Genomic DNA, 19,213 nt, shown 5'->3' with positions numbered 1-19,213 from the left:
GCCTAGAAGTCGTGGGACTGTGTTGAACCAAATGCATGGTGATGCAAACATGGATTTTATAGAAAAAAGCGCACGTTAAAGTGGTCATAGATATTGTTTTAATGTGTGCAAAGCAGGATATTTCACTCAGAGGGCATAGAGAAACTGAAGAGGCAATCTATGGTAATTTTTTTGAAATCTTAAATTTAATCTCAAAGTATGACTCAGAAATAGAAAACAGGCCTAAGGATCTGCCCTTTTTCCCCCAATTTTCACCTAAAATGACATGCCCAAATCTAACTGCCTGTAGCAAGTATATGCATATTCTTGGTACCATTTGAAAGGAAACATTTTGAAGTTTGTGGAAATGTGAAAGTTATGTAGGAGAATATAGATCTGGTAAAAGATAATACAAAATAAAAAAAAAACAGTTTTGTACCATCTTTGAAATGCAAGGGAAAGGCCATAGTGTATTATTCCAGCCCATGTGCAACTTAGATTTTGGCCACTAGATGGCAGCAGTGTATGTGCAACGTTTTAGGCTGATCCAATGAACCATTGCATTTATGTTCAAAATGTATCAAGACTTTTGTTTATTAATAAATTTGTTAAAAAATGTGCACTCCTAAAACAATAGCATGGTATTCTTTCACTGTAATAGCTACTCTAAATTGGACAGTGCAGTTAGATTAACAAGAATCTAAGCTTTCTACCAATATCAGCTATATCTATGTCCTGGGAAATGTTCTTGTTACTTACAACCTCATGCTAATCACATTAGCCTACATTAGCTCAACCGTCCAGTGGAAGGGACACAGATCCCAAATAAGTTTTTAATGGGCTTATGAGCCCCAAAATTCAGAATGAGTTAAAGCATCATTGTTACTGTGGAGGATAAAATATTAAGTTCATTCTGTGCCTTCCACGTATTTTGCCATACTAGCAGATTAATGAAGATCAATCTAAACGAGAACTTATTAATGTGTGCATCCGATACATTCATTGTAGAATGATTAAAGAAAATGCTGTTGGGTTTATGGAAACCGCTGATTACAGTGTAGTCAACTTCATTAGGGAAAACATTCAGCATCAAGAGGGACAGTGACCTGAGGCAACTTTGTAACAATATTCTAGACAGACAGATTACTGAGTTGAACTCAAGATTTCAAGAATACACATACAAATCATGCAAGCGGCAGTCTTTTCCAAAGACTACCAAACCTGCGGCCTTAAAGAGCAGCTGCAAACCACATGCGATCATTATGCAATATCAATTGAGGATTCTGAATTCACTGTTTTTATTCAGCAGTTGAGTCGCAAAATGAACATGGGAAAGAGTGACTTTTCCTCCATAATGAGTGTACTCGACAGCTGCCCTGATATTTTCCCTAATATAAACTCTGTTAAGGATCATTGTCACACTTCCAATGACATCATGCAGTGTGGTGACACAACCTAGGATTTTAAAAATCGTCTTCGCACATCAATGACAAGCGGCTGGCTGAACCACTTCAGTTTGCTGTCTTTTGAGGTGGAACTGACAGATACATAGGATTATGATGAAACAATCACCATATTATGATTTTTCAATACCGATACCGATTATTGGAGGACCCCCAAAAAAAAGTCTATACCGATTAATCGGACGATTTATATAGATATATATTTGTAATAAAATTACAATTACAATACTGAATGAACAATGAACACTTATTTTAGCGTAATATAACACAGTGTCTCCTGACCCCTCCTGTCTCAGCCTCCAGTATTTATGCTGCGGTAGTTTATGTGTCAGGGGGCTAGGGTTAGTTTGTTATATCTGGAGTACTTCTCCTGTCTTATCCGGTGTCCTGTGTGAATTTAAGTATGCTCTCTCTAATTCTCTCTTTCTTTCACTCTCTCTGAGGACCTGAGCCCTAGGACCATGCCTCAGGACTACCTGGCATGAGGACTCCTTGCTGTCCCCAGTCCACCTGGCCTTGCTGCTGCTCCAGTTTCAACTGTTCTGTCTGCGGCTATGGAATCCTGACCTGTTAACCGGACGTGCTACCTGTCCCAGACATGCTGTTTTCAACTCTCTAGAAACAGCAGGAGTGGTAGAGATACTCTTAATGATCAGCTGTGAAAAGCCAACTGACATTTACTCCTGAGCTGCTGACTTGCTGCACCCTCGACAACTACTGTGATTATTATTATTTGACCATGCTGGTCATTTATGAACATCTGAACATCTTGGCCACGTTCTGTTATAATCTCCACCCGGCACAGCCAGAAGAGGACTGGCCACCCCTCAGAGCCTGGTTCCTCTCTAGGTTTCTTCCAAGGTTTTGGCCTTTCTAGGGAGATTTTCCTAGCCACTGTGCTTCTACCCCGGCATTGATTGCTGTTTGGGGTTTTAGGCTGGGTTTCTGTACAGCACTTTGAGATATCAGCTGATGTACGAAGGGCTATATAAATAAATTTGATTTGACGATAAATAAAATCTATTCCGTCTCAAATAATGAAACATGTTCAATTTGGTTTAAATAATGCAAAAATACAGTGTTGGAGAAGAAAGCAATATGTGCCATGTAAAAAAGCTAACGTTTAAGTTCCTTGCTCAGAACATGTGAAAGCTGGTGGTTCCTTTTAACACGAGTCTTCAGTATTCTCATTTGAGAACTTTTAGGTTGTAGTTATTATAGTAATTATAGGACTATTTCTCTCTATACCATTTGTATTTCATATACCTTTGACTATTGGATGTTCTTATAGGCACTATAGTATTGCCAGCCTAATCTCGGGAGTTGATAGATTTGAAGTCATAAACAGAGCTGTTGGCAAACGCAGGAAAGTGAGGTTTGAATGAATGCTTACCAGCCTGCTGCTGCCTACCATCGCTCAGTCAGACTGCTCTATCGAATATCAAATTATAGACTTAATTTTAATATAAAACACACAAGGTCATTAATATGGTCAAATCCAGAAACTATCATTTTGAAAACAAAACGTTTATTCTTTCAGTGAAATACGGAACCATTCCGTATTTTATCAAACGGGTGGCAACCCTAAGTCTAAATATTGCACAACCTTCAATATTGTCATAATTATGTAAAATTCGGGCAAATTTATTACGGTCTCTGAAGAAATGGTGTTCACACAGTTCGCAACGAGCCAGCCGGCCCAAACTGCTGCATATACCCGGACTCTGCTTTCACTGAACGCAAGAGAAGTGACCATTTCAGGCACAGCATTGATTATATGCAACGCAGGACAAGTTAGTTAAACTAGTAATATCATCCACCATGTGTAGTTAACTATTGATGTTAAGATTGCTTTTTATAAGATAAGTTTAATGCTAGCTAGCAATTTCCCATGGCTCCTTGCTGCCTGCACTCAGTAACAGGTGGTCAGCCTGCCACGCAGTCTCCTCGTGGATTGCAATATAATTGGTGTCCAAAAATGCAGATTACAGATTGTTTTGAAATTGTGAAAAACCGTCCCTAATTAATCGGCCAACCTCTACTTATGATTTATGTCTAAAGGTTCGGTACCATTTTATAATACTACTGCCCACCGTGGTATACAATGTAACATCAAATATAGGCTTGTTTGCCCATCGAGATTAAAGTGTGTCTGAAGAGGAGTTTGTTGGCAAATTGGCAACTCTTCTAAAGTTAGTTTTATTTTAATATGCTGGGATGATAGGTCATTATTTGTATATGCAACGAGGTTGGTCTAGGTAGTATGCACTAGTATAAAACGATTGTATTACAAAATAATATATGGTGCAAGTCGCAAGGTAAATTAAGTAGAAAAAAAAAATGCATATCCAAATTTCTCTAGGCCTATCCAAAAAAATAAATACTAATTATGGCTACACCCCTGGGCTACAGATGAAATAAGTGAACTTCACATGGTGGATGGAAGTGCACAGTGATGAGATTGATGCTCCTTTCGAATAAAAATGAAGATTCTTGTGACATTATGATCAATGCTTGGCTGCAGTTTATTTTTGTCAATCTCACTCCTTTGTCCATAATAATCTCATGTTGTCGGCTGTATCCGCACTGCAAACGGTTGGCTAGAGCGCACGTGCCAATACCGGAGTGAGCACATTCGCTATATAATGCTACATTTGATGTGACAAATCCATCAGAGTTAAATGCGATGGAAATCAATGTACAGTGTATTTTGTTTTATTCGGTACATGGGAATTTAACTGCAAAAGTTGTTATTTTTAATGTGCACTACATAATAACCCACAGCCTTTTAAAAAAAAAAAAAAAATTAAATTTAAAAATCAGCAACAAGTCAACGTGATGGAAACATCTCTGGTGAGAAAATTCACATTGATGCGAATATTCTAAAATCTGCATACAATCTATCGCCAATTGGATGGAAACCAAGCTAGTGTCTCCGTTTCACAGATTGGGAACACTAATGCCCACAAGGGACTGGGTGAAGCCGTTTATCTGTGTCCCGCTGTTCCCCTCCTAATAGTTGTAGTTAAGATGCAAGCGGAGTAACATCTTAGATTTTAAAAATAAAATATTTTTCAGATGTAACCTTAACTAGGCAAGTCAGTTAAGAACAAATTCTTATTTACAATGACGGCCTGCTCTGGGGAAGCCAACAAATCTTTACCATGTCAGCTCGGGGATTCAATCCAGCAACCTTTCGGTTACTGGCCCAACACTCTAACCACTAGACTAGCTGCTACCGGCCTTCTCTCACCCATTGCATTCCACCTAGTACATCCTTCCAATGTGACTCCCAGGGTCAGCATATGACTAGTGCTTGAACAGAGGATTTGTTGCTACAGTAACAGTACATTTCAGATTAAAAATCTGCCATCACCCTACCGGACGCAATTTCAGTAACAGGGTCAAACTCAAAATACAAAAACATTTCTCATATAGTACACTCTGTATAAAACATATTCCATGACTGTAATAGACATCAGTTGTTCGTACCCCTTGGCTGCTAACCCCTTCTGAATGTTAACGCATGTCAGTCAGTATGTGGAACGTTGTGCCAGGTAGAGAACACCACATTAACGTTTAGCGTCCCATGGTCGGCATGGTAACGGCTGGGCTCTTCGTGGTGGCGTCGTCGGCCTTCCACTGTGATGTAACCGTCTTGACCTGAGTGTAGAATTGGATGCCCTGTAGAGACAACACAGAGAAGAGGCGCAGACAGTCAACACTAGAAAATTGGCACCTCATACTGTACAGTTGACTGCAGAAACTATTCAATTAGCACCAATATGGTCATATGATAAAAAAAAACATGGGCGAGAAACAGTTGTGGGCTTGTGCTGGTTGTTGTGAGCGAACCTGTTTGCCGTAGAAGTTGGTGTCGCCTCTGAAGGAACCTCTGGAGCCGGTGAAGGAGAACATGGGAAGGGGGACGGGGATGGGCACGTTCACACCAATCTAAATGAGAAACACACAGAGTAGGGTTTAATATTTCCCCCCCAAAAAATATGTCAGACAGCTTGTTGGCTTATTTTTACGATAACCCGTTTTTGGTGACTCAGATGATCCCCTAAATAAATCAGATAAACTAATAGTAGCCCTAGGCCAGCGGCAGTTGATCGCAAATCTAACCAATTGGCCCACAGTGCGCTTGCTTTTGTTAGCATACCATCATGAAACAATGTTGCAAATGAAAAAATTTCCTCAAGCACTTTTGTGATTAGCAACAGTTTATATCTTGAGCCTCTGCCAGAGTCACACGTTAGTTTGGGGATTTCAATGTGAGCTGGAGATCGAACATTATCTACCATAACTGCGTCGAGAGGTTGTGTGTAGCCTGCACATATAGTAAGCAATTAAAATGTATAGAAGCTATGCTGTAGCCCAAGGGCCTAATATCTGCTAATTTGCCCTTCTTTCTCAGCATATCCTCTCACTAGTTGTGAATAGGGCTGTGATGGTCTTGAAATTTAAGTTACGGTAATTGGCTGGGGGGCATTTGCGCATATCAGACAAAAGAAAACGTGGCTTCTCTCTGAAACTTCACCATTACGTTATGTTATCAGCAGCATTATTATTATCCATGTTCTCTAAATATTAGTCGACTATACAAATTAAGAAGTTTCAGATTGGCAAGGACCCCCCAAAAAAAAAAAAAAGAAATTTGACGCACTGAACCAGTCACACCAAGTTTGATACATTTTTTCCCCCTCCACTTTTCAGAACAATTTCAAATAATGTCACAAATTCTGCTGCGTTCATTGTCTGTGGCAATATGTTGTTCAAAGCCGCTAAAGAGGATGCAGTTATGGCGGCAGGTAATATATAATAATAAATGCCATTTAGCTGACGCTTTTATCCAAAGCGACTTACAGTCATGTGTGCATACATTCTACGTATGGGTGGTCCCGGGAAGCCTAGTGGTTAGAGTGTTGGACTTGCAAGATCTAATCCCCGAGCTGACAAGGTAAAAATCTGTTGCTCTGCCCCTGAACCCACAGTTCCTAGGCAGTCATTGAACTGACTTGCCTAGTTAAAAGGTTAAAAAAAATATGTATATATATATTTTTTTTAACACGCACACACACTAAATGAAAAAATACACGACTGAAAATATTTGTATGCTCTGGAGCAGGTTGACGTCAAGGATCTGTCTGTACTTTGCTCTGTTCATCTTTCCCTCAATCCTGACTAGTCTGGCAGTCCCTGCCGCTGAAAAACAGCCCCACAGCATGCTGTTGCCACCACCATGCTTCAACGTAGGGATGGTGCCAGGTTTCCTCCAGATGTGGCGCTTGGCATTCAGGCCAAAGAGTTCATTCTTGGATTCATCAGACCAGAGGACAGTGTTTCTCATGGTCAGAGTCCTTTAGGTGCCTTTTGGCAAACTCCAAGCGTGTTGCCATGTGCCTTTTACTGAGGAGTGGTTTCCGTCTGGCCACTCTACCATAAAGGCCTGATTGGTCGACTGCTACAGAGGTGGTTGTCCTTCTGGAAGGTTCTCCCATTTCCACAGAGGAACTCTGGAGCTCTGTCAGAGTGACCATAGGGTTCTTGTTAACCTCCCTGACCAAGTCCCTTCTCCCCAATTGCTCAGTTTGACCTGGTGGTTCCAAACGTCTTCTATTTAAGAATGAGGCCACTAAGTTCTTGGGGACCTTTCATGCTTTGGTACCATTCCCCAGTTCTGTGCCGACAACCCTATCTCAGAGCTCTACGGACAATTCCTTCGACCTCATGGCTTGGTTTTTGCTCTGACATGCACTGTCAACTGTGGGACCTTATATAGACAGGTGTGCCTTTCCAAATCATGTCCAATCAATTGCATTTACTACGGGTGGACTCCAATAAGTAGAAACATCAAGGATGATCAATGGAAACAGGATGCACCGGAGCTCAATTGAGTCTAATAGCGAAGGGTCTGAATACTTACGTAAATAAGGTATTTTTAATACATTTGCAAAAAATTCTAAACCTTTTTTCGCTTTGTCATGATGGGGTATTGTGTATAGATGGAGGGGAAAAATGTATTTAACACATTTTAGAATAAGGCATAACAAAATGTGGAAAAAGTAAAGGGGACTCAATACGTTCCCGAATGCACTGTATATATGGAAGTAGTTTAGTGGCTAAAAAAATGGTTAAATGTGTCAAACTACATATCTTTCTCTCAGATTTGGGACAGACACTTCAAAAATAAACTTTCCCGTCTAGTACCGGGTCGGATCTACCTTTGCCTCCAGAACAGCCTGAATTATCAGGGGCATTGATTCTACAAGTCGGAAACGTTCCACAGGTATGTTGGTCCATGCTGACGCGATACACCGTCGCTACTAGCCTGGGTCCATTGACTCATGCCAAATCCTAACTGCCATCAGCAGGACCTGGGATTTGTCGGACCATTATTGAATATATACAAAGCAGTCATCTATCAGACTCCCATCCAGAGTGACACAGAAGCAACCAGGGTCAACGCCCTGCTCAAGGACACGTCGACAGATCTCCCACAAGATCAAAAAAATGGGGACACGAACCAGCGACCCATCAGCCACCGGCCCAAACTCCCAACCACCAGCCCTCCAAGACCCCCCACCACAGTTCACTAAGAGCTGCCCCTCAACCATCTGAGAACCCCACCCATCCCTCGTCCAATACACCAACAAAATTAACCAAAGATAGAAAAGGAAAACAATGCCCAACGTTAACCTACAAATTACACCTTCAACGACCCATGAAAAAGACTTACACAACAAAAATAGTGAGGTAAACAATAGATGACTCCGTGTGGCTCAGTTGGTAGAGCATGCCACTTGCAAAGGGTTGTGGGTTCGATTCCCGCGGGGAACCAGTACGAATTAAAAATGCATGCACTAAGTCGCTCTGGATAAGAGCATCTGCTAAATAACTAAAATGTAATTAAAGTTGCATTAAATTATCCTCAGAGTTACCACAAGCTATGAATCACTGCATAGTTGCCCATCTATCTAGAAATGAAGTTAAATGGGAAACTACTTTTACTGTTGGACGCCGATCACACAAGTCTTACTTCCCCAAGCACCTACCGGAGGTCTCTGAACTATGGCTCACCTGTCCGACATCCACCTCGTGTGTGTACTTGCGGGCGGTGGCGCCGTTGGTGGTGAAGATGGCGGTTCCGTTGCCGTACTGGTTGTTGTTGACCAGGGAGATGGCTTCACCCAGAGTGTCAGCCTCCAGAACCACCAGCACCGGCCCAAAGATCTCCTCCGTGTAGCACTTCATCGCTGGCTGGGGAGGAAAAAGCCTGAGATTAAGTAGTGCATCATCAGTTTTCCTCGTCATTTCCCTCATCAGTGCATACTTTAGAGAGCCATTTATAACTTGTCAGAAATGTCCAGATCAACTAGCCCATATCTAGGTTTTGTAGCCCTAGACTGTCGTGTTGAGTTCTGAGAATATGAAATACTTATTCAGGGAGAGAGGGGAATGTATAACGTTTCCATTCTGTCCGGATATGTTGTTAGCCATCAGGGATCCTATGGAAGGAAAAAAAGACCGTCTGGTACGAGTCAACATAACAGCCGTGAGTTGGAGAGGAGTGAGCACTTTGGGACAGAGGTCAGATGAAGTGAGGAAGAACAGATATCACTAAGGCTCTGTCAAGCAACAGAGATGCATTGGCTGTTCAGATGTGTAGGAAGAGACTCAGCCTAGGAGAAAGGGATACATATCAGTGCTCGTGTGAATGTCTTTTGTCTTTTGCAGCTGTTTGACCCAATGTGGTTATAAACATCGCTTGAGCTTTATTAAGCGTCCATGAAACTTTAGAAGGTTCATTTAGAACCTAACACTGGTATGTCAAAAGTTTGTATATATTTTTTTGTACTTTTGTCAAAGTGTAATATCCACTGTACCAAAGTTCAACATTGTTCTGAGATACTCCACTGATGTGCATGACCCTTCCAAGTGTAGTGGAGATGGTTCACCAAAATGTACATGATCTATGAAATACAGTAACCTGTATAGTTTGTAGATGTGGAAACCTAGGGTTTAGCTGAGCGTGCCAACAGTCAATCAAAACCTAAACACAATTCTTGCAAACTGAAATGTTATATATAAACTCAGCAAAAAATTAAATGTCCCTCTTTCAGGACCCTGTCTTTCAAAGATAATTCATACAAATGCAAATAACCACAAATCTTCATCGTAAAAGGGTTTAAACACAGTTTCCCATGCTTGTTCATTGACCCATTAACAATTAATGAACATGCACCTGTGGAACGGGCGTTAAGAATAACAGCTTACAGACGGTCGGCAATTGAGTGTCCTAAGTTCTCATAACTGTGACCGTAGGACACTAAAGAGGCCCATCTACTGATTCTGAAAAACACCAAAAGAAAGATGCCCCAAGATCCCTACTCATCTGCGTGAACGTGCCTTAGGCATGCTGCAAGGAGGCATGAGGACTGCAGATGTGGCCAGGGCAATTAATTGCAATGTCCATGAGACTGAGATGTTCGTGAGACTCCTAAGACAGCGCTACAGGGAGACAGGACGGACAGCTGATCGTCTTCAATGGCAGACCACGTGTAACAACACCTGCACAGGATCGGTACATCACACCTGCGGGACAGGTACAGGATGGCAACAACTGCCCAAGTTACACCAGGAACACACAATCCTTGAAATACATCCACAGGTACACCTCCAATAGGCTAATTGACATAATTTGAGTCAATTGGAGGTGTACCTGTGGATGTCTTTCAAGGCCAACCTTCAAACTCAGTGCCTCTTTGCTTGACATCATGGGAAAAATCAAAAGAAATCAGCCAAGACCTCAGAAAATAATTGCAGGCTTCCACAAGTCTGGTTTATCCTAGGGAGCAATTTCCAAACGCCTGAAGGTTCCACATTCACGCAAGTATAAACACCATGGGACCACGCAGCCGTCATACCGCTCAGGAAGGAGACGCATTCTGTCTCCTAGAGATAAACGTACTTTGGTGCGAAAAGTGCAAATCAATCCCTGAACAACAGCAAAGGACCTTGTGAAGATGCTGGAGGAAAACAGGTACAAAAGAATCTATATCCACAGTAAAATGAGTCCTATATCGACATAACCTGAAAGGCCGCTCAGCAAGGAAGAAGTCACTGCTCCAAAACCGCCATAAAAAAAATGCCAGACTACAGTTTGTAACTGCACATAGGGCAAAGATCGTACTTTTTGAAGAAATGTCCTCTGGTCTGATGAAACAGAAATAGAACTGTGTGGCCATAATGACCATCAATAAGTTTGGAGGAAAAAGGGGGAGGCTTGCAAACCGAAGAACACCATCCTAACTGTGAAGCACGGGGGTGGCAGCATCATGTTGTGGGGATGCTTTGCTGCAGGAGGGACTGGTGCAATTCACAAAATAGATGGCATCATGAGGACAATGTGCATATATTGAAGCAACATCTCAAGACATCAGTCACTAAGTTAAAGCTTGGTCGCAAATGGGTCTTCCAAATGGACAATGACCCCAAGCATACTTCCAAAGTTGTGGCAAAATGGCTTAAGGACAGCAAAGTCAAGGTATTGGAGTGGCCATTAAAGCCCTGACCTCAATCCTATAGAACATTTGTGGGCAGAACTGAAAAAGCGTGTGCGAGCAAGGAGACCTACAAACCTGACTCAGTTACACCAGCTCGGTCAGGAGGAATGAGCCAAAATTCACCCAACTTATTGTAGGAAGCTTGTGAAAGGCTAACAAAAACATTTGGCCCAAGTTAAACAATTTAAAGGCAATGCTACCAAATACTAATACAAACTTCTGACCCACTGGGAATGTGATGAAAGAAATAAAAGCTCAAATTTATCACTGATCCTAACTGACCTAAGACAGTTTAATATATTTTTACAATTACTTCAGGGTTGGATCAGCTCTAATATTAAAGCTGATCCAACCCTAAAGTATTTTTTAAATAAAAAAAAACAGTAAATCACACAGCTAAGGTTCAAAGCCAGGTCGGTTAGAGAGACACAACCCCCCTTACCGTAACATTGGCGATGATGGTGGGCCCTACAAAGTTGCCATTCTCGTATCCTTTGACGTGGACATTGCGTCCATCCAGCAGCAGCGTAGCTCCCTCGTCCACGCCACTCTGGATCAACATTTCAACACGGGCCCTGGCTTCAGGGGAGATCAGAGGACCTACGTCGGCACCCGGCTGGTCACCTAAATACACAGAGGAAGAAAACACAATTAGAACTCTATTCTATGACATACACTATGTGGACTGGCGCTGGTGGTCATATTAGATGTACTATTTGAAATGTTTAATTAAATCAATGTTCTCACACATAGGGGGGGGGGGACATTTTGATTTGTAAGAAGTTTTGCGGAGGAAAAAAGTCATAAATCCACACAAGGCATTGAAAGTCCCTTTAAGTAAAAGAGTGAGAGGTACAGTGCCTTGTGATTGTATTCACCCCCCCTTGGTATTTTTCTATTTAGTTGCCTTACAACCTGAAATTAAAATATATTTTTTGGGGGGGGTTTGTATTATTTGATTTACGCAACATGCCTACCACTTTGAAGATGCAAAATCAATTTTCCTTGTGAAACAAACAAGAAATGAGACAAAAAAAATGTACTTGTGTGCATAACTATTCACCCCCAAAAAAAAAAGTCAATACTTTGCACAGCCACCTTTTGCAGAAATTACAGCTGCATGTCTCTTGGAATATGTCTCTATAAGCTTGGCACACCTAGCCACTGGCATTTTCCCCCCCATTCTTCAAGGCAAAACTGCTCCCGCTCCTTCAAGTTGGATGGGTTCCTGCTGGTGTACAGCAATCTTTACGTCATACCACAGATTCTCAATTGGATTGAGGTCTGGTCTTTGACTAGGCCATTCCAAGACATGCAAACGTTTCACCTTAAACCACCCAAGTGTTGCTTTAGCAGTATGCTTAGGGTCATTATCCTGCTGGAAGGTGAACCTCCGTCCCAATCTCAAATATCTGGAAGACAAACAAGTTTCCCTCAAGAATTTCCCTGTATTTAGTGCCATCCATCATTCCTTCAATTCTGACCAGTTTCCCAGTCCCTGCCAATGAAAAACATCCCCACAGCATGATGCTGCCACTACCATGCTTCACTGTGGGGATGATGAGAGGTGTTGGGTTTGTGCCAGACATGGTGTATTCCTTGATGGCCAAAAAGCTCAAATTTAGTCTCATCTGACCAGAGTACCTTCTTCCATATGTTTGGGGAGTTTCCCACATGCCTTTTGGCGAACACCAAACATGTTTGCTTATTTTTTTCCTTTAAGCAATGGCTTTTTTATGGCCACTTCCATAAAGCCCAGCTCTGTGGCGTGTACGGCTTAAAGTAGTCCTATGGACAGATACTCCAATCACTGCTGTAGAGCGTTGCAGCTCCTTCAGGGTTATCATTGGTCTCAGTTGCCTCTGATTAATGGCCTCCTTGCCTGATTTGTGAGTTTTGGTGGGCGGCCCTCTCTTGACAGGTTTGTTGTGGTGCCATATTCTTTCCATTTTTTAATAATGGATTTAATGGTGCTCCGTGAGATGTTCAAAGTTTATGATATTTTTTATAACCCAACCCTGATCTGTACTTCACCACTTTGTCCCTGACCTGTTTGGAGAGCTCCTTGGTCTTCATGGTGCCGCTTGCTTAGTGGTGTTGCAGACTCTGGGGCATTTCAGAACAGGTGTGTATGTATGCATGTATTATTTATACACATACTGGTGAACTTTAATGGACTTTAATTAAGTATGTGACTTCTGAAGGTAATTGGTTGCACCAGATCTTATTTTAGGGGCTTCATAGCAAAGGGGGTGAATACATATGTGCACACCACTTTTCTGTTGTCTAAAATAAAATAAAAACAAACAAGTTATTGTTTCACGTCACCAATTTGAACTATTTTGTGTATGTTCATTACATGAAATCCAAATAAATATCAATTTAAATGACAGGTTGTAATGCAACAAAATAGGAAAAACACCAAGTGGGTGAATACTTTTGCAAGGCACTGTACCTGCATTGACGCGCAGGGCTTTGGAGCGCTCCACCAGCTCTGGGAGCCATTCACGAGCCTCGCCTACGAGAATGGCGGTTGAGAGAGCCATACAACGCTGTCCTGCAGCGCCAAAGGCTGCGCCCACCAGCTGGTTCAGAGTGTTCTCCTTGTTTGCGTCAGGCATCACCACACCGTGGTTCTTAGCTCCCTACGAGGCAGAATACAAGGGTTGGTAGGTTTACTGACACGAGTTTTCAGAATGTGCAAAGACATAGACCTAAGCAATAAGAAACTCAAGGAACTTCAGCCATCTACTGGTTCAGGATTGATAATGTGGTAGAACTATTCATCTTGCAGTATGGTTAAGGGCACTGTAGACAATTTAAGGCAGACATATTTCCCTAAGCATCTAAGGGTTCCCTTCATTTGTTTAGTCCCCAATTGACCCTATTCATAGAAACTATTCGGTTATCATATTTACCATGTTGGACTGCACTCTCTTGCCATTCTTGGATCCTCTCTCGTAGATGTACTCTCCTGCCTGGTTGGAGCCCACGAAGCTGATGGCCTTGATGGCAGGGTGGTCACAGATGAAGTTCACAGCTACGGAAAGAGGTCAAAGGTCATATTATTTCACTCCTCAACATGGCACTGTAAGGGCACAAGATGGAGGTGTAATCACCTTGGAAATGAAACCTGCAACAAAACAAATAGTGTTTCCTATATGGACTGCTACCCCCTACGGCACTTAAACACATTTACCTACACACATTAGGCAAAGCGTTTACTTAACATAAAGTGCTGGGTCTACAGGACATTCAAAGACTACCAATATACCTCAGGCACTAGCTAACACACATGATCAGCATAGCCTGGTTTTTCCTTACATCCTGGGAAACAGGACACACTTCAATAGCATGTTTTATAAAGACTCATCACACACACGCCCCCTAATCTTACCAGCGTGCTGTCCATGGATGATGTTCAGGGTCCCGTCGGGCATCCCTGCGTCCTGCAGCAGCCTGGCCAGCAGCATGGTGCATCCTGGGACGCGCTCGGAAGGCTTCATCAGGTAGGTGTTGCCACACACCATACCCATGGGGAACATCCACAGAGGAATCATGGCAGGGAAGTTGAAGGGGGCGATACCAGCACACACCCCGATGGGCAGGCGGTAGGTGTAGGTATCCATGTCTTTGGTGATGGAGGGCAGGGTCTCCCCCAGCATCAGGGAGGTGATGCTGCAGGCGTGCTCTGCCACCTCTAGGGGGCAGAGAGACGGTGAGTAAAGCCAGGAAGCAGAAGATCAAACTGCTACTCTTAGAGATAAGAGTAGCAGTGAAAGACACAGAAGTGGTGGGCAGAGGGTCAAATATTTGTGGTGCAAGGAGATAGCGATTGCAGAACAGAGATTTCAATACAGACTACAGAGGCAAGTTGTCGTATCTCCCAGTTTCAAACAGTTCAAACATTTTCTCCCGTGTTTCCCCATGCCTACTTAGCATGACTGGTCTACCTACGCAATCCTCTGAAGACGTCTCCCTCCGCGTCAGCCAGAGTCTTGCCCTGCTCCAGGGTGATCAGCCTGGCTAGCTCTTTCTGAAAACACAGATGAAAATAAATAAATGAACCAAACATCTTTGATGAACATTCATGTTTTAGACCCCGATTGTTGCAAAGAAACTTGTTTGTAGCTTTTTCTTTGGATCACGATTTTCAATACAGCTCAAAAGGCATTATATTGAACAAAATATTGGGAACCATTCCTATGGAGGCCCATTTTCAAACCAGGGTCTTTCCTTACAATGTTTTCCTTGATGAGCTGCTGGTATCGGAGGAAGATCTGCTGGCGGGTGAGGATGGAGGTCTCGGCCCAGGAGGCGTAGGCCCTGGAGCAGGACTCTACTGCAGCTAACATCTCTGTCTGGGTGGCTTTGGGCACGCGACCCACCACCTCATTAGTGGCCTGAGGTAGGGAGAGAATAAGGACAATAGATTAATAATAATGTCATTGTGAACGGAGACACACTACATAAGGGGCCTGTCCAGGAGGGTGTAACGTAAAAATTGATTGTGTACAGGTATAACGTTATATCATGACATGTAGAATCGGCAGTTGAGTCAGATAGCGCTTCATTATGGTATTTTTAGTGAGACTGAATGCTTGAGGGGGACGTTTGTCTTTTACCAGGGGTTTTAGCATGATAAATAATACATACATCCTTTTTAGGCTAACTTTTAAATGAAATTATTTGTAGGGAAGAGATTTATGGTCTTCTGGGTGTGTAGCTGATTCTGCATTCAACAGCAGTATATAGTTGCCTTGCCAAAAGCAAGTCAATAGCAAGTTTCCCTGAAGTAGATGCAGCGTTATAGTTCATGTTAGTGCATAAACATGTCAAGGGTCAGTTGGCTGTGAAGAATATGCTTCCATTTCTACACTTTGCAAATCATACAGATTAAAATATGACACCCTCAAGACATATTCATCTTCCGACCCGACCGGCTTATACATTGTGTACACCTGTTGTGGCGTGTGTGTGTGTGTGTGTGTGTGTGTGTGTGTGTGTGTAAGCATTGACACTTACAGGGTTGTGAATGTCCAGCCATTCTGAGGTGCTGGACTCTACAAACTTGCCGTCAATGAACAGCTTGGTGGTGGGCTGCAAGACAGGAAATGACAACCTCACAATGGACATGTCATCGACAATGTCAAACATGTCTGTGCAGGTGTAGATTGCATGAGCATATATTTGACTACAAGCCTTAGATAGCGAGCTACAGTATACATACGACCACTCATAAATCTAGTTATTTTACGATTGCAAGATGTTAACTCACCACTGATGATGAATAACACGCGAGACCCATCTGAAGTGGTGCCTGAAGAGAGGACACACGAGGATCAATTGTCAACGTTACGTTCATTGCCATTGACCAGCTAGCTAAGATCCAAAACCCTACAGTTCTGCTAGCTAACTAGTTAGCTAAGCTAACCAACTGTGACATTGAAGTTAGCTAGCTAGTTGACTCGTTCAACCTGTTAATCATGCATTGGCCGCATGCTACAGAATATAGCTAACGTTGCAAGGCAAAAAGGATATAATCGTACATGACTGCTTAGACTTTTTTTTCCCAAAAGTTTGTGGCGATAGTTAGCTAACTAGCTACCGTGCCATGCTACTATGCTAGCAATTTATATAGCTAGCTAGCCAATCAAGTATAAAACAATGCATTTAGCTAGAAAAGCTGCACGGGGAATGTGGTTGACCTTTTTGCTCCATAACGATCTTGCTAGAATCCCTGCCATTGGTAGAAGAGATTGTGATTGCTTTCAGCCCAAAGTACACACACTTACAGTCCCTAAACACAGACACCTCTGGCCATTTATAAGGTCAGCTATCTAGCAGTTATACGTTGATGAAGTCAAACAGACTGGGAACGTAGAAAACGCAAAAGCTGCACCTTTTATTCGATCTTTCAATGAGACAGCAAAGTTAGGCCACGTTGATGAATGCAGCAAATACTTTATGCATCTGTGAAATTGAAACGCTAGAGTCCCGTGAAGAGGACGCACCATGTGAGGGACAAACGCTTGGACGAGAACCAATCAGTTGGCGAAAACAAAAACACGCCCCAAAATGTACGAAGCGGATTGGCTGGCCTTTCATGATAGGGACCAGTCGTCGTTGACATTGGGCAAATTCGTTTTACACGGTCCGGTATTCCGGCTGAGTGGATTTCACGTAAGGACCAATGGAATGGTCTAAAATGCATCAAATCCAAACACCCAGGACACCGAGCCATGCTAAATAATTTACCCTTGCACAATTAGTGCCCGCCCCAGCTCTGTTACATGTCTTTCATTGGTGCAAAATCGAGTCCATCATTTCACCTTATGCATTTTTTTCTTATCCAACAGAGCTTAAAGTATCATGTGAGAGCTGGTCTTTTTCGGAACATACATTAAATTAAGTAAATTGAACTTTCTAGAATAAGGTAGAACACATTATAATAGTATAGAATAGACCATAGTCTATAAGTCACTACATTACTTTATTCCTGATTCCACTTTTTATAATGTGACAGACACTTTTCACATTGGCCTTGGTCTGAGTTTTTATGCTATAATTAAGTTACCTATTTCTATACCTAACATGTTATATTTAGGCGTGAGCAAAGTAATTTGACCCAATGGAAAACTGTGGCTGAGCTACATTAGCTTCTTTCCTTACAGCTAGGTTGAAGATGACATAAACACTTTCAACCTAGCTTGACATGTGACAGTTTCTATGATACCACACACACACACACACACACACACACACACACACACACACACACACACACACACACACACACACACACACACACACACACACACACACACACACACACACACACACACACACACACACACACACACACACACACACACACACCGTGGCATTCCTTAGGATATCCACATTATACAGTGAGTGAGCTATCACATTGTTTTATGAAGTTACTAATTTCTTTACAATGCCAAATAACTTTTCCATTTTATTTTTGCTAGCCTAACATTAGTGCACAGCAGTCCACTTTGCTGATGGCGACGAGTCAACGACTCTGTCTTTATCCACCCCACAGGCCTGTTTCACTGAGAACCTCATCACAGGTAAAAAGCTGATTTATGTAAATTACCACTATCTGTCAAGATTAGGAATCACAGACTTTGAGGATATGAAAGTAAAGGGAAATTAAGCTGTGAAGCTTTCAGATTCTATGCCTGCATTGGATACTTATATCAATTTCAGTAGAGTGATGTTGATTGAAAAGGTCTAAATGTAAAGTAGAAATAGGCTAGACTACAGTAATCTCTGCATTAAGGCACTAAAATGTCCTGGAGGCGCCACCATGAATGTATGCAGGATTGTTCCAACCCAAATAAGAAAACATTGGGCAATCTTCCCATCTCGGTGGTTGGCTAATTATTCAAGATGCGTCACACAACATGATATATCATACACAACCAAATGCAGACAATCAGATTCAGCACTGAGAATAATTCATATTTCATTGGCCAACTAACGAGGGTAGCATCTAAACTGGACCCTGGGACGACTCCTTCACCTACAAGCAGCTCATCAACGACAGGAAACAGTGAATGGAATTTGGTGTCTGATATAAGAAACGTGAATGGATTAAATGTCGGTCAGTGTGTTGTTGGTAAGAATCAGAATCACCTTTCTTTGCCAAGTATATTTAACATTTCTAGAATTTTACTTGGTGATGTGCTACTAGCAATAGACAACAGACAGAATACAGACAGAGGAATTTACACAAAGTTTATGTACATTATATACAAAATAGATCAAGTATGCATAGAACTGTACAGTAAGAGAATTTACAGAGAGGATTTACAAATGTACATTATAAATATATATGTGCAGAGGTAAGAATGCTCTGTGATGTAGTACAACAACAGGTGCCTATGTACAGCTCATATGCAGTGTTAATGTGCAGAGTGCAATTACGGTAGTGCGGTTATTATATGTGCAGGTCGAAGATGGCTTGATGCAGTGCGCAGCAGAGAGTGCATAGTCCCTTAGTTTCTATGGACCAGATGGCCAATTGGTGAGGAACACAGCACGGGGAAAGAAACTGTTCAGCTGTCAGGTTGTTTTGGTCATGATGGCCCTGAACCGCTTACCAGAGGGGAGTGTTCGGAAGAGGGGGTGTCTGGGGTGGGCGGGGTCGGCAATGATCTTTTCTGCATGCCTCCA

General features: G+C 42.3%; 1 protein-coding gene across 1 annotated transcript; it reads right to left on the bottom strand.

Annotated features, from left to right (window-relative positions):
• Positions 1-3,949: 3,949 nt before the first annotated feature.
• LOC118398414 (methylmalonate-semialdehyde dehydrogenase [acylating], mitochondrial-like) lies at positions 3,950-16,886 on the bottom strand. Its single transcript, XM_035793717.2, has 12 exons — positions 16,720-16,886; positions 16,290-16,331; positions 16,037-16,111; positions 15,253-15,414; positions 14,969-15,047; positions 14,409-14,711; positions 13,930-14,051; positions 13,467-13,656; positions 11,454-11,635; positions 8,526-8,705; positions 5,298-5,396; positions 3,950-5,126 (listed from the first exon to the last, which is right to left on the bottom strand). The coding sequence occupies exons 1-12, from the start codon at positions 16,756-16,758 to the stop codon at positions 5,022-5,024; spliced, it is 1,578 nt and encodes a 525-aa protein (XP_035649610.1). The 5' UTR covers positions 16,759-16,886; the 3' UTR covers positions 3,950-5,021.
• Positions 16,887-19,213: the final 2,327 nt, after the last annotated feature.

This window comes from Oncorhynchus keta, chromosome 19 (assembly GCF_023373465.1).
Source record: "Oncorhynchus keta strain PuntledgeMale-10-30-2019 chromosome 19, Oket_V2, whole genome shotgun sequence".
NCBI lineage: Eukaryota > Metazoa > Chordata > Actinopteri > Salmoniformes > Salmonidae > Oncorhynchus > Oncorhynchus keta.
Note: the sequence above shows the minus strand (reverse complement) of the source record. Positions and strands in the feature narration are given on the sequence as shown.

Bases quoted from the DNA above. Each gene is read 5' to 3' on its own strand.
- LOC118398414 (XM_035793717.2), bottom strand. From the start codon at position 16,758: ATGGCAGGGATTCTAGCAAGATCGTTATGGAGCAAAAAG. The intron at 15,048-15,252 runs GTAAGGAAAGAC...CTGTGTTTTCAG, and splicing joins AGCTCATCAAGGAAAACATT to AAAGAGCTAGCCAGGCTGAT. The intron at 14,712-14,968 runs GTAGGTAGACCA...TCTGCCCCCTAG, and splicing joins AGACGTCTTCAGAGGATTGC to AGGTGGCAGAGCACGCCTGC.